Genomic DNA, 12309 nt, shown 5'->3' with positions numbered 1-12309 from the left:
ATCCTATTCTGTGAATTCCAGAATTCCAGGATTTTTTATTATTATTATTTTTTATTATTATTTGTCTTTCAAGTTAAAGTATACTGATAATGAAAAAAAAGCAAATAAGACCTTACAAGAAGCCACATATGGTACAAGCTCAGCTACTGCTGACAGCAACAAATAGCTTTAAGAATTGGATATATGATATAGACTCGAGAAACAAGAAGTTTTATACTAAATAGAATCGAAATGAGGTGTAAAGAAATATGTCATAGATTCAAGTGACAGTATATGCAAATATATATTTACAATGAATATATTATGTCTACAGAAACTATATGCGACAATAATTTTAAAAATAATTGATCTCAAAGCCTCATATGAACTCATCTCCATTCTATTTACTGAAGTTTTTGCATTTTTATGCGATTGATATGACAGTTAACATGTAAAGCTAAAGACAGAACACCATTTGACCCCTGACCTCTTCATTTCACAAAAAATGTTGCATTTATTTCTTCCTATTGTGCATTTAGAGTGCAGTGACATTTCTGAAAGGCTAATCTAATTTGCCATAATCTTTGGTTGCGAGAGGAAAGCCTAATTGTCAAAAACCAGATCAGCAGATTTGAATTTTAACATAAAACAGCACCAAACACAAACAGATTAGACAAGGTAGAAACTCTCATATTTCACATTTGAAATGATTTTACAATTTGATGGATGATCTGAAATCACACAAAAGGCAAAACACAAGAAATGTTTAAGGAGAAAGGGAATCTCTAGCACCCTGTACATTTGCAGACATGAGTACTTAAAACTTAGTGCCAATAATTTGTACAAACAAATATCAGAACATTTTTAAATATACTATACCTTGGCAACAGTGATCTGAGCTCTCAGAATGATTGTGAAAACGGCAAGACGTCAGAAATGCCATAAGAGGGCGCTATTTTATTTTCAAACTTTTTTTATAAGAAAGATCACACAGATAAAGCTGAAATATAACTTTTCTGCTGCATCTTTCATGTTAACCCAGAACCAGAAGGTAATTATCATTATTTTTATTTATCAAGGAAATAATCTGTTTTTAATCCCTGTATTCTAATATCCCCATCATCACTGACAGATCAGCCTCCAGTGGCTATTTTCTTTTTGGCATAAACATACATGAGTCTCAACAGCCTTATTTCTGTAAAGTATGAGCAGCACAGAAGTCAGTCTAGACAGTCTGATACCATCAAACTGCCCAAATATGTCTTTTCCTGTCAACTGTCACTGTGTTCACTATCATAGGATGGATTCCTTTTATGTGAGTCTACATATTGTGACATTACATAACTTCTACATGACATTTAAAGGGAAAAAGAAAATCAGGTTTAGCCAAAGGACAGACATTTTCAGCCATATAAAGACTTTTTGCTTTGTTTCTACCTTTTGATTCTAACTTTTTGTGTTTTCTTCTTGGGCATAATGAATGACTCCTAAAAGGTCAAAACCGATTAGGTGTTTCTTTCTTTTCTTTCTTTTTTCTGATGTTTGCAGTAAACATGCATCACTGTGGGTTAAAAAGAGTGGGGTATTTTTTTATGTGTTTGATGCAAATGCAATAAGAACAAAGCTAACTGATTTCTGCATGCTTTTTAATCCATCCTTCGCCCACACGCGCTAATGTAATATTTGTCTATAAAAGAAAAACAAAATGCTGAGGTGAGCTGCAGGTGCCCTGGCTTTTAATGACATAAACAAAAGAGGCTGTTTGAATATGCTGTCCTATGACTGTCCAACTGGGGGAACAAGCAGATCAATGCACTGAAAGCAGGACAGAACTGACGTTCCTCAGAGTGCCTTGTGGAAAACCTTGGCAAACGGACTGACTCTCAGGTCAGCACAGGAAGGGCAGCCCCGCTTTGGAACAATGGCAGGGATTTAAACAATTCTTGCATAACAGACTGCAAGACAGAGTTGACTGTGATCAAATGAAGGGGAAATGATGTAAGAGAAAGTATATCTTGTTTACATTTTGTAGACCTACATGGGTACATAACATAAGCATATCATCAAACATTTATTTTAATAGTTCAACACTAGCAAAACATTCGTTAATTATGTTGTTTTTTATCTTTAACTACTTTTGCAAAAAAATAATGTTCTGTTATTTTACCTCAAACACAGCCATGGAGAAGACTTCTGATTTGACAGATGTCGAAGACATCCACAAAGAGGGTAAGCCAAAAAGGTTATTTCTAATGAAGCTGGCCTTATGCAGAGTACTGTATCCAAGTTCTGCATTTAAAAGTTGAGTGGGAAAAAAGTGTGGTTAAATATGTTGAAAAGAAAAACTTATGCTGAGTTTGAGCAAATCAATGCCGGGTCTACTTTAAGTAAGCCATAATATTTGGCCTAAATGATGAGAATAAATTCAGAGTGACTGATCTGTACATTGAGTTTTACAATCTGAATTCAAGTGTTGAAATGAATGACATTGTATTTTGTTGCAAAATGTCTGTATCGGGTTACACTGCATAATCAAAAAAAAGAAAGAAATGACAATACATTAGTTTTTATTTTGTGTAAAATAACAAACCTAATTATTATCTCACTTTTCTGCCTTTCAGATATTGTTCAAGCAGACTTTTCCATGGAAAACTTGGTGAAATCCTTCTGTTCAGCGCCGAGACGGCGCACACCGGATATTGGTGAAGTAAGTAATCTGCATTAACAAGTAAAACACGCACTGATGAAAAGTACACATCATTTAATGTGTAGGTATTTTCGTTTAATTCTAATAAATTCTTTCATTTCCTGACTCAGCTAAATTAGCCAAATTATAACTTAATATCCATATAATTTTGTCATTAAAATAAGTGCGGTTTGACTCTTAGAAATATGAACTAGTGTGATTTTGGCAAAAAATGTTATACAGACAGATAGATAGAGTTAAATTTTTTTGTGCCATTTACTGTAAAAGGTCCTCAGCCCCTATGGGCTAGCACCTGGCTAACTGAAACAAATGGTAAATAAATACTGTGGTATATTTTCCTCACTCGTATGAAAGAAATCTGGGTTAAGATCAAGGAATTTATCCAACTATTTATTTCTGAGAATCATCTAATAACAATAATAAAAGACATAGTGTATTTAATCTTCAGTTTAATTTAATTACTGAAGGGAACATTTTTGATCCTCCTCTGGGATTGACTGAAACAGTCTAATTTCTAATGCTAAAGGCAAAGTAAGATATCTGAGCTGTGCATATACAGTATATATGACAAAAAACACTTTTTTGTTTAAATATGGGATATTGCTAACCCATGTATTTGTATAAACTTTAAAATAAAATTATTTTATTTGTTCATTATTATATCTCATTTTATTTCTATAAATTTACTCCAAATCAGCCTTCTCAGACATAACCTAAATCTCTCCAACCCATATATTAATGTTGGAGTCCCAATGGAAAATGTGTTTTGTTAATCTATGATTTATTGATAATCTGTTCCACAATCTCACCATATCTCCATTGTACCCGACTTGACATAGTTCCCATTCCATATCGCCATCATCAGCCAGTTTGGGAGTGTTTAAGTGCAGACCTAGGACATAGTGCAGGGCTCTGCACTGGATTTTCTCACTATAGAGTTGTTGACAGGAACCCCAGACTCCTGCTCCATAATCTAGAACTGGACAGACACAGGATCTGTACAATTCAATGTATATTTCATAAACCAGGTCATGACAAAATTGAACCCTATTTAAAACCCCACCATATGCTCATTTCATTAAATGGGATTTTTTTTAATATATATATATATATAGTAAAAGGCATTTTAAAAACCTGCTGCACCGTTTTATTTCCGGGTTTGATTCCTGGCTCTGGGCTTTCTGCATGAAATTTGCTTGTTGTCCCCCAGCATGTGGGGGTTCTCTCCAAAAACATGAATGTTAGGTTAATTGGCATCTCTAAATTATCCTTAGATCTGAGTGTGTATGCATGGTTGGAGGTCTTTGTGTGTCTCTGTCCAGGGTGTCCCCTGCCTCTGGAAAATAGATTGGCAGAGATGGTCACTGACCCCACTAAGACGAACAGAATAGGCAGAAGATTGATAGATGGATGGAGGGATTCTGTCTAAATAAACTGCATCTCATTGAATTTAATCTATTTAACTGAAAATGACTTCCTCAGGATTAAGAAACTAGCAGGCAGGGGACAGAGATTACAAAGTCTATTTCCTAGCAAGTTTAGCATTAGCACTATCATAATTCAGCTATAACAGAAAGTATTTATTAATTCTAATGAACTCTTTATTTTTTTAATTAGCAATTTGTTTCTGGTAACTATAGCAAAGGGTTATATGGCTGAGTTAAGGGGTTCAGCATGTTTATAAGGTGCTTTTCTTAGCTATTGTGCGGTTGTTAACAAGGTAAACTAGCTTAACTTCCGTAGCAAGACAGAAACTTCAATTTGTAAATCCGGTTGCAAATGTCCCTTGAAAAAAAGGCAATGTTCCATATTAAGAAACAAAATTATTGTCTCATTTATTTTGGTGTTTATTTAAATGTTTAAATTCAGTTAACAGACACAAGTAAAGGTAAAAAATAAATTCATACATGGTAGGGTCAAAGACAATGCCTGGGTAAGTGTCCGTTATTTAATTTTCATAGAGTTGGCAACCCTACTGGTAACAAAAGACATCCAACAAAGAAATGTTCTTAATCTGAAGTCCTTTAATAGTTATTAAATTCTTCTATGCTGGTATAATAAACTATGATACCACCCATGGGTGTTACTGTCTATAGATTCACGAGAATAACAACTGAGTAAATCAACATCCTGACTTATATTCTAGAGACATTTTTTGGTAGGATTTTATTAGGTGTTATTAGAAATTAACCATTATTAGAAATAGTATTTTTCAAACATCCCTGATTTCAACATTTTGACATTTTTTTTGTGTGTTTTTAGGTATTTAATACCTTCCAAAATGAATTTTTATAGCACAGCTGAACTTTTACTATGAACTTGATGATCCCACGAACCTGGTATGTGAACATAACAGCTTAATACCTGCATTAAGAACAAAAAGAGAGTTGACACAAGTTTTAATAAAGGACTTTAAATGTTGTTCTGCTGCAGTTTATCTGTGCTGCTACAGGCCGTCTGAGTTAGAAAGCTGGTTCACCTGATAACAGTGTGCGCGCAAAGTTCTGCAGCTTTTGAACAAAACAAACTACAATACCTGCAGGGGAACATCACTTCATACTTAGTGTTGACTGAAGAAGCAGGACCAAGTACATTATGGTTCACTGAGTTTGGTGTATTTAAGATAACTGCTCAGGACTCTGTTCTAAAGCAAACAATGGTTGGCAACTCAAATGGTGTGTCCCCAACTTTACAACACCTTTTCAATGACAGGGGATTCCTGTCATACACTCACAGATGGTGGGTAAATTACATAGTCATGGATGGACTTTGACAGATGCAAGTCTGCCATACACTATGGCTATTATCAGTAGTAAATGTGGGTGAAGTTTTGCTCCGGAAAACAACTAGAACAGAGTTAGGACTTAAACCTACAACTCTCAGGTTATAGGATGGACACCTGCATCCTAAATACTGATCACCTAATCTTCAGGTCAAGGAATTGCTCTTAATGGACACATTTTAAAAATTATTAAATACACTAAGCATAATAAAACCAAAAGATTTTTGTTCACATACATAATATGTACAGACATATAACTGTAGAATAAATGTTTATGTACCAAGATGTATTTTTGTGTTATAAGCTTCATGTAATATGGAAATAAAGAATAGTATGCACCTGCCCGCATCCAGTCCAAATATGTCAGAGCAGATAAATCCAGCATCGTTAATTGGGTAGTAAAGCTGCCAGAGGGAGGCCGCCTTTCAGGGAGTTGTTGGCCAAAGTGCGCGCACACGCACTTCTGCTACAAAGTGCGCCTGTGCCGCACGGGATGGCTGAACATTACACAGCTCTTCCTGACTGAGGCAGGCACGTCCTGAAAGCTCTCACTTCTTGATGCGAAAGGAAGACAGAAACAAGGTCTTGTGTGGATTTTGTGTCTCAAAATGCGCTGACGCCGCTGCTGAGTGGCTGCCGTGCAGAAATGAGAGGGCGGCCAGCTGTGTGCTGGGGATAATGTGTGGACCTGAAGCAGACGTGTGCGGTTCCTCTGACAGGGAAACTTGCTCCTCGGTGGTTTTGATTTGACTCAAGATGCATCTGTTTCGGACTCATAATTATCAAGTGTTCCCTCATCGCTACTCGGTGGAGAAACCGAGCATACGGGGCATCAGCTGGGTATGTGCTGATTACTGCGGAGACATTTCTGCATGTCGGTTTTTTTATTTTCTAAAGTTATTGAAATATATTCAGGATCTCAAAAATGACTTTATTGCCACAGTGTCTCTTTAAATGGATTGTTATTTAATACTGCTGAAGTTAGAAAACTGTAATCATGATTTTCTGGCAAATTCCAGATGTTGTTCACAAGGGTTAAGATCTGAGGGTTATCTTCTACTAAGTTATATTTTCCAAATCGATTAATCTGTTGATTTTTTATTTTATTTTAATCAATTAATAATTGGAAAACCAAAAGATTGTTTACTAAATAAAAATAAAGTGAAACTGAAATGTTTCCACTTTAGGAGTTCTGGATTGAACATATTAAAGACAAAAATCTTTTTTTTTAATCATAAATGCAAAATGTTCACATATTTTTTTACAATCTTGGCATAATTACTGCTCTAATGGGGTTTTAGTCTATACTCCACTTAACGATTCATCGATTACTTAATTAGTTGACGGTTATTTCAATATTCGATTAATCTGATTAATTGTTTCAGCCCTATAATATATCATAACCTGAAATGTGCATCTTAGTTCTTATGCTTAAGGCAAACATTTTGTGGTCTTGTGAGGAAAAATTATTTATTTTTCCTTTCAAATGTGTTTATGAAAAAAACTCATTTGTTTCTCTATATTGAAAAAAAAGCAACCTATATAAAGTAGCTTTGCTAATTATGCCTAGTTATACATTTTACATTTTCAGATGATCTATAATTTTAATGTTACATATTCATCATCATGCTTGTAATTATTTTTTCCTAATGATAATATAATCATCCTCCATGTTTGGTAATAGATATCCAGTCTTTATAGCTATTTTGCTCTTTAAAGAGCAGTGTAACACATGTTTAAGCAGCTAATTTAAGTTTCTGCTTATTAAAACTGTTTACATCCAGGTGCAGTTTATTACTTTTTAACTTAATTTTACAAAGGTACTACTAAGGTGAAGGGTGTTACTTCTTTATGTCTGTTTGTCCTCTATTAGTACTCATAGTAATGAGTTACAATATTATTGGGGACTGGGTTGAGGTGGTAGCTGTCTCAATAGGATCTCCCAGACTTCCCTCTCTCAAGAAATTTCATCCATCTGCTGGGGGAAGCCTGAGGCACTGGGAGACATAGTCCCCTCAGTGTGTCCTTGGTCATCCCTGAGCCTCCTCCCAGTTGGATGTGCCTCGAACAACTCACGAGGGAGGTGTCCAGGGGGCATCTGAAACAGATGTTTGAGCCACCTCAACTGACTCCTATCAATGTGGAGGAGAAGTGGCTCTACTTAGAGCCTCCCGGATGACCGACCTTCCTATCCTATCTCTAAGGGAGAGCCCAGCCACTCTGCAGTGGAAACTAATTTAAGCTGCTTGCATCTGGGATCTTGTTCTTTTGGTCATGATCCAGATTTCATGATTTCCGTTGGTGAGGTAGAGACTGATAAATTCAGGGCTTTGCCTTTTCACTCAGTTCTCTCGTCACCACGATAGCTGCAGCAACACAAATTTGTCTATCAATTCTCCCCTCGCTGATGAAAAGGACACCAAGATACTTGAGCTCCACTTGAGTGAGGAAATCTCCTCGGACCTGAAGGGGAAAAGCCACATTTTTCCAAGTGGCGGACTTTAAACCCAATGTGTTCTATAAGTACCCAGAAATATTAACAGCTTTTAAGCAAGAAACAATGTAAAATGGTGATTTTCAGCCAGCTCAACAGTGGTGTATTGGGTTGAGGGAATAGCGCTTTAGCAGTACTCCATATAGCTGAAGAAAACTCCAATCACAGCATTAGTCCCTTGAAAGGAGGTAAGATTATATAAAGGTATCCTGTAATTTCATCTGTTTAGAACAGGACCACTTGACATTTTTCCACTGGTACTAACTCTGGTTGTTTGGCCTAGTTTCTGGGTTTCTACCTGGGAGGATTTTCCATTCCAACTGAGTGCCAAGGCCAGATGAGCAGGGTCGTCCTCCCAAGATGGCCCCTCATATGTATCTTTAATAATCACAAGCATAAATGTAGGACCTTCTACACAATTTCTAAGTTTTAGTCAGAATCATAGTAAAATAAGAGATCTACAGAAGGCTAAGGGGGAGCAAGATGAAACAGGAGAGGAAGCCATAGATGGGGGTGAAACTAAAAGCTATGAGGCTAAGTTATTCCATAGTAGTCATAGACTCATCCCTTGTAAATCAGTGATCCACAGTCTTCTGATTATGGACTTTCAGTTCGATGCGGTCTCAAAAAATAGCAATACCTAATCATTGGTTGTGGAGAAGTATAAAAAAAAAGTCAAGACATACCAAGTTGGTAATCAGAAAAATGCCATTTGGTGTTGTGTCAGTCAGAGATCAGTGCCTAGAGATCAAAAATGCACTTATTTTATATTTTGTTATAATAAAATCGGTCTGACCTGTAATAATGGATTCAATTAATTCTAAATATGGGTTCTCCTCACCCTACAACAGGAGTCAGGGTGTAGTTGGGAAACCACTGACAGAAATACTCAAACTCAGCATCACAAAGCAGAAATTGAGGGTGATATATTATGAAAAGTAATGATATATTTTTAAAAAGTGCTTACACTTAAAAGAAAATAAATAAAACTTCTGGTGTTGTTTGTTCTTTGATTAGTGTGAGATTACCAGTGAATAAAAGAGCTAATTGCTTCTTTTTAATCTTAAAAAACGTACAATATTTATTATTCCCAATGCCATAAAACTATTAGAATATTTATTATTACAATAGTAATGATTTTATCAGCCTAACCAGCAACCTAAAGCCATGAACGCACCAAATCCGATTTTGTTTCCGATCTGACAGAAAATCGTGTCTGACGAGGTCATGGCGTTTAGCTCTCTTGTAGAGTCAATGGGGATGATCACACCCAACGCGATTTTTTGCAAGAGGGCTTGCATAGCTCTGACTGAGATAGACCCCAGGTCTATTGTATTCAGACTACGCAGCAATTCAGCAGCAATTTCATGGGTCTGGCAGGAAGAGAGATGTGGTTAAAAAGTAAAGCACATCCACTTTAGGACAACAAATACAATGTGTTGTTGCACATTGAGTATATAGTAAGCAGAACATATTTATGAAAAAATCAAGGAAACAAAAAAAAAAGGATTACTTCACAGATGATATGAGTTCAGGAGGACAGAAAACGTATAAAGCAGTGATCCGCATTGAGCCTCACAAAAATCAGGCCTTTTCACATAGCTGTCTCAGCCTCTCAGCTTGAGTTTTAAAATAGATCGAATGTAAATGGAATGCCCACAGCATGATGATGTCACCAACATGGTTTTTTGGTCTATTTATTTTTCCACACCATAACTGTCTGGGTGTTTATCAAACGGAAATATCTATAGACAAATCTTTGTTTTTTTTTCTGAAGGATGGAAAGTGTTGTAGCATTCTTTCAGTCAGCTGACCACCAGCGTATAGGAGGAGGCGGAGAAACCTTAAAGCTCTAAGTTACTTTGGGTTAATGCTTGGATGTCCAGCCTATAGATTAAAATATGTCTTTTCTCCCCTTACCAGGGCCAAAAGCTAATAAGTTTGGGATCTACAACCTTTCAGTTATATATTTCTGATTTCGAATATTTTCTACTGCTATTAACAAAATTATCTACTTCAGTGCAGCATTTTAAAACTGATTCGCCTCAGTTTTACTCTTCTTTCATAGATATTTTAGGAATGTTTTCAAGTAGACCGAAGCAAAAACCCTATATTGTGTATGCACCCCCAGATAAGGGATGTTGGAATGTCCAGTTTTTTTTTTTTTTATTAAACTCAGGTTATTAATAGCGTATTGTTTATTGTTCACCTTTCCCGAAGCTCCCCCGCTAGTTTTACAGAGGGGTGTGGAGAAGAATGTACAAAGTGGAAGGCTTTGTTTCCAGGTCACAGGAAGACACAGAGCAGGGTTGAAAGCCTCCGGTTCTAAATTTGCACAACGCTGAAGTAGAAACAACTGTAAATCTACAGGGTGTGTGTTTGTTTTCGTCAGCCCCACAAAACATTAGTTTCTAGGAAAAGCAGAAACATGATTAAAAAGAAACAAATATATATGTAGAGACTTGTTGAGGCTTTTCGTTTGTTCCTATCATCTAAACCATTTTGATTGGCCAGATCATTTAACAAATTATCTTTTTTGCACAATTTTCACACATACAAGGCAGTATGTGTTACTTAAGGGAAGATTTTAATCAAAATTGACTTTTTTTATACTGAAAGAGACTTAGTTGATATTGAGCAAATGATGATCTTTTCTTTGAATTTAAGGACTAGATGAGCACTGAAGCCTGAGGGGTTTGGTATCTGTGTTTCACTTTTCCATTTGAAATTCTTCAAGATTATTGAGTAAAGGTCTCTTTCAAGTTTATTTTTAAGTTGCTGTTTTTTCATTAAGCAAACTAAAGAAGAGCACTCTGCAAAATGAGCTAATTGTCTTTATGAGAAGATAATTCGGCCACCGTGACATCATGCTCTGTCACGTTAGGAGGGTTTTATGTATGTGTTGCTCTGTAGTCCTGGAAGGCAACCAGTTCCTCCACATTTTTGCTTTAGAGCTGATTTTAAAAGACAAACTGGAGTCATCACTGGTGAGACATGTGCACTGCTTGAGGGTAACTAACAAACATTCAAATGACATGCTTGGAAAGAATATCTCAAATAAATGTCTCAGTTTTCTTTAAGGTGTTCTTTCACTCAAGTTAAAAAACATTTAACTTCTGGGTAAGGTGAAACAGAATAGTTGTGCATGCCTTGATTGGCTGCACTGCAGGACAGATAAGACACGCCTAAAGGTCTGGCTGCAGAAGGAATAGAGACACTGATGCTTATCACTGACGTGAAGACCTTATCACAGCTCCGGATTAATAACACCAGCTACTGTTTATGTCACTGTTAACTATGTCATATGATTGCTTTTTTATATTTAACTCTTTCCTTACTTCAACAGCCCAGTGACACAAACGTTTTTCTGCTACCCCACTTATATAAACATAGAAATGACCAAAGGACAACAATAAATTATCACATTTATCCTTTTTAATGTATGTATTTGGAAAAAACAAGGAAGTTTAAGTTTATTTAATCCTACATCTTTTTACTCGTAATTACAGTTGAAAATCGAAATACAAAAACCTATTAAGCAATCACATATTACACTTATACAAATCTGCACTCACAATTCACATAGGGATTAATAACTGCATTCAGGACATGACTTATATACCCTAATAACACCCTAATAAACCTCTGTTTATTTAAAAAAAAAGAGTATGATTTCAGTTCATTTGAAAGGTAGATAATTAAAACGAGAAAATAAAAAGTCCTGCAAACTTAATGGTCTCCTAGATTCACAATCACTTATAGACTATGAAAAAAGTGGAAAAAATGCTCTTATAACTTAAACATTAATAATTTGTGTTTTGAGTTTAAAGACGAAATGTAAAAACACTGGTAAAAAAATGCATTTATGTTTCTACCAAGAAATAATTTTAAGCCCAATCCATACCCTTATGGTACACCACAATCTATATAATATGAGGAATTTGGGACATTTTGCATGATGTATAGAGAATAACTCAATTCTGCTTGGAATGAGCTTGTATAAGTCTATAAAACTAGATTTATTGAAAACAATTACCGTGGGAACACAGTTACACAGTAGTAATAACATGAAGGTTATAAATACATAAAAACCAAGCAAGAAGGAGGAAGTCCTACTAAGGGCAAAGGGCAGCTATAACACTGCTGAGTATATTATATATATGTGGTAGCAAGATAAGCCAAGAGAGTGGAAAAAATGGGAAAAAAAATCATCAAATGCTGTTAAAATCAATAATTGCAGTCAGCTGAAAGCAGCAACATGTGAGGAAACAGGTTGTGCATATTCCTCTCTCCACCCACTGATTATACACACTCGACACCTACCCACTCTCTGATAGCGATTAATGT

The 12309-nt window shown here is 35.8% G+C and overlaps 1 protein-coding gene across 3 annotated transcripts in view; it reads left to right on the top strand.

Annotated features, from left to right (window-relative positions):
* LOC107091899 (rap guanine nucleotide exchange factor 3-like) overlaps positions 1-12309 on the top strand; it is a 41992-nt gene that overhangs the window by 5372 nt on the left and 24311 nt on the right. For 2 of the 3 annotated variants that reach the window (XM_015386125.1, XM_015386114.1), the window contains exons 2-3: positions 2158-2208; positions 2601-2686. In XM_015386125.1, the coding sequence (XP_015241611.1) occupies positions 2160-2208; positions 2601-2686 (135 nt within the window). In that variant the 5' untranslated portion in view covers positions 2158-2159. Of the gene's footprint in view, positions 1-2157; positions 2209-2600; positions 2687-5978; positions 6309-12309 lie in introns of those variants that run through there. The other variant, XM_015386134.1, reaches the window with a different exon arrangement.

Source organism: Cyprinodon variegatus, unplaced genomic scaffold (assembly GCF_000732505.1).
Source record: "Cyprinodon variegatus isolate N-32 unplaced genomic scaffold, C_variegatus-1.0 Scaffold16, whole genome shotgun sequence".
NCBI classification, from domain to species: Eukaryota; Metazoa; Chordata; class Actinopteri; order Cyprinodontiformes; family Cyprinodontidae; genus Cyprinodon; species Cyprinodon variegatus.
This window is presented reverse-complemented; position numbering and strand designations above follow the sequence as displayed.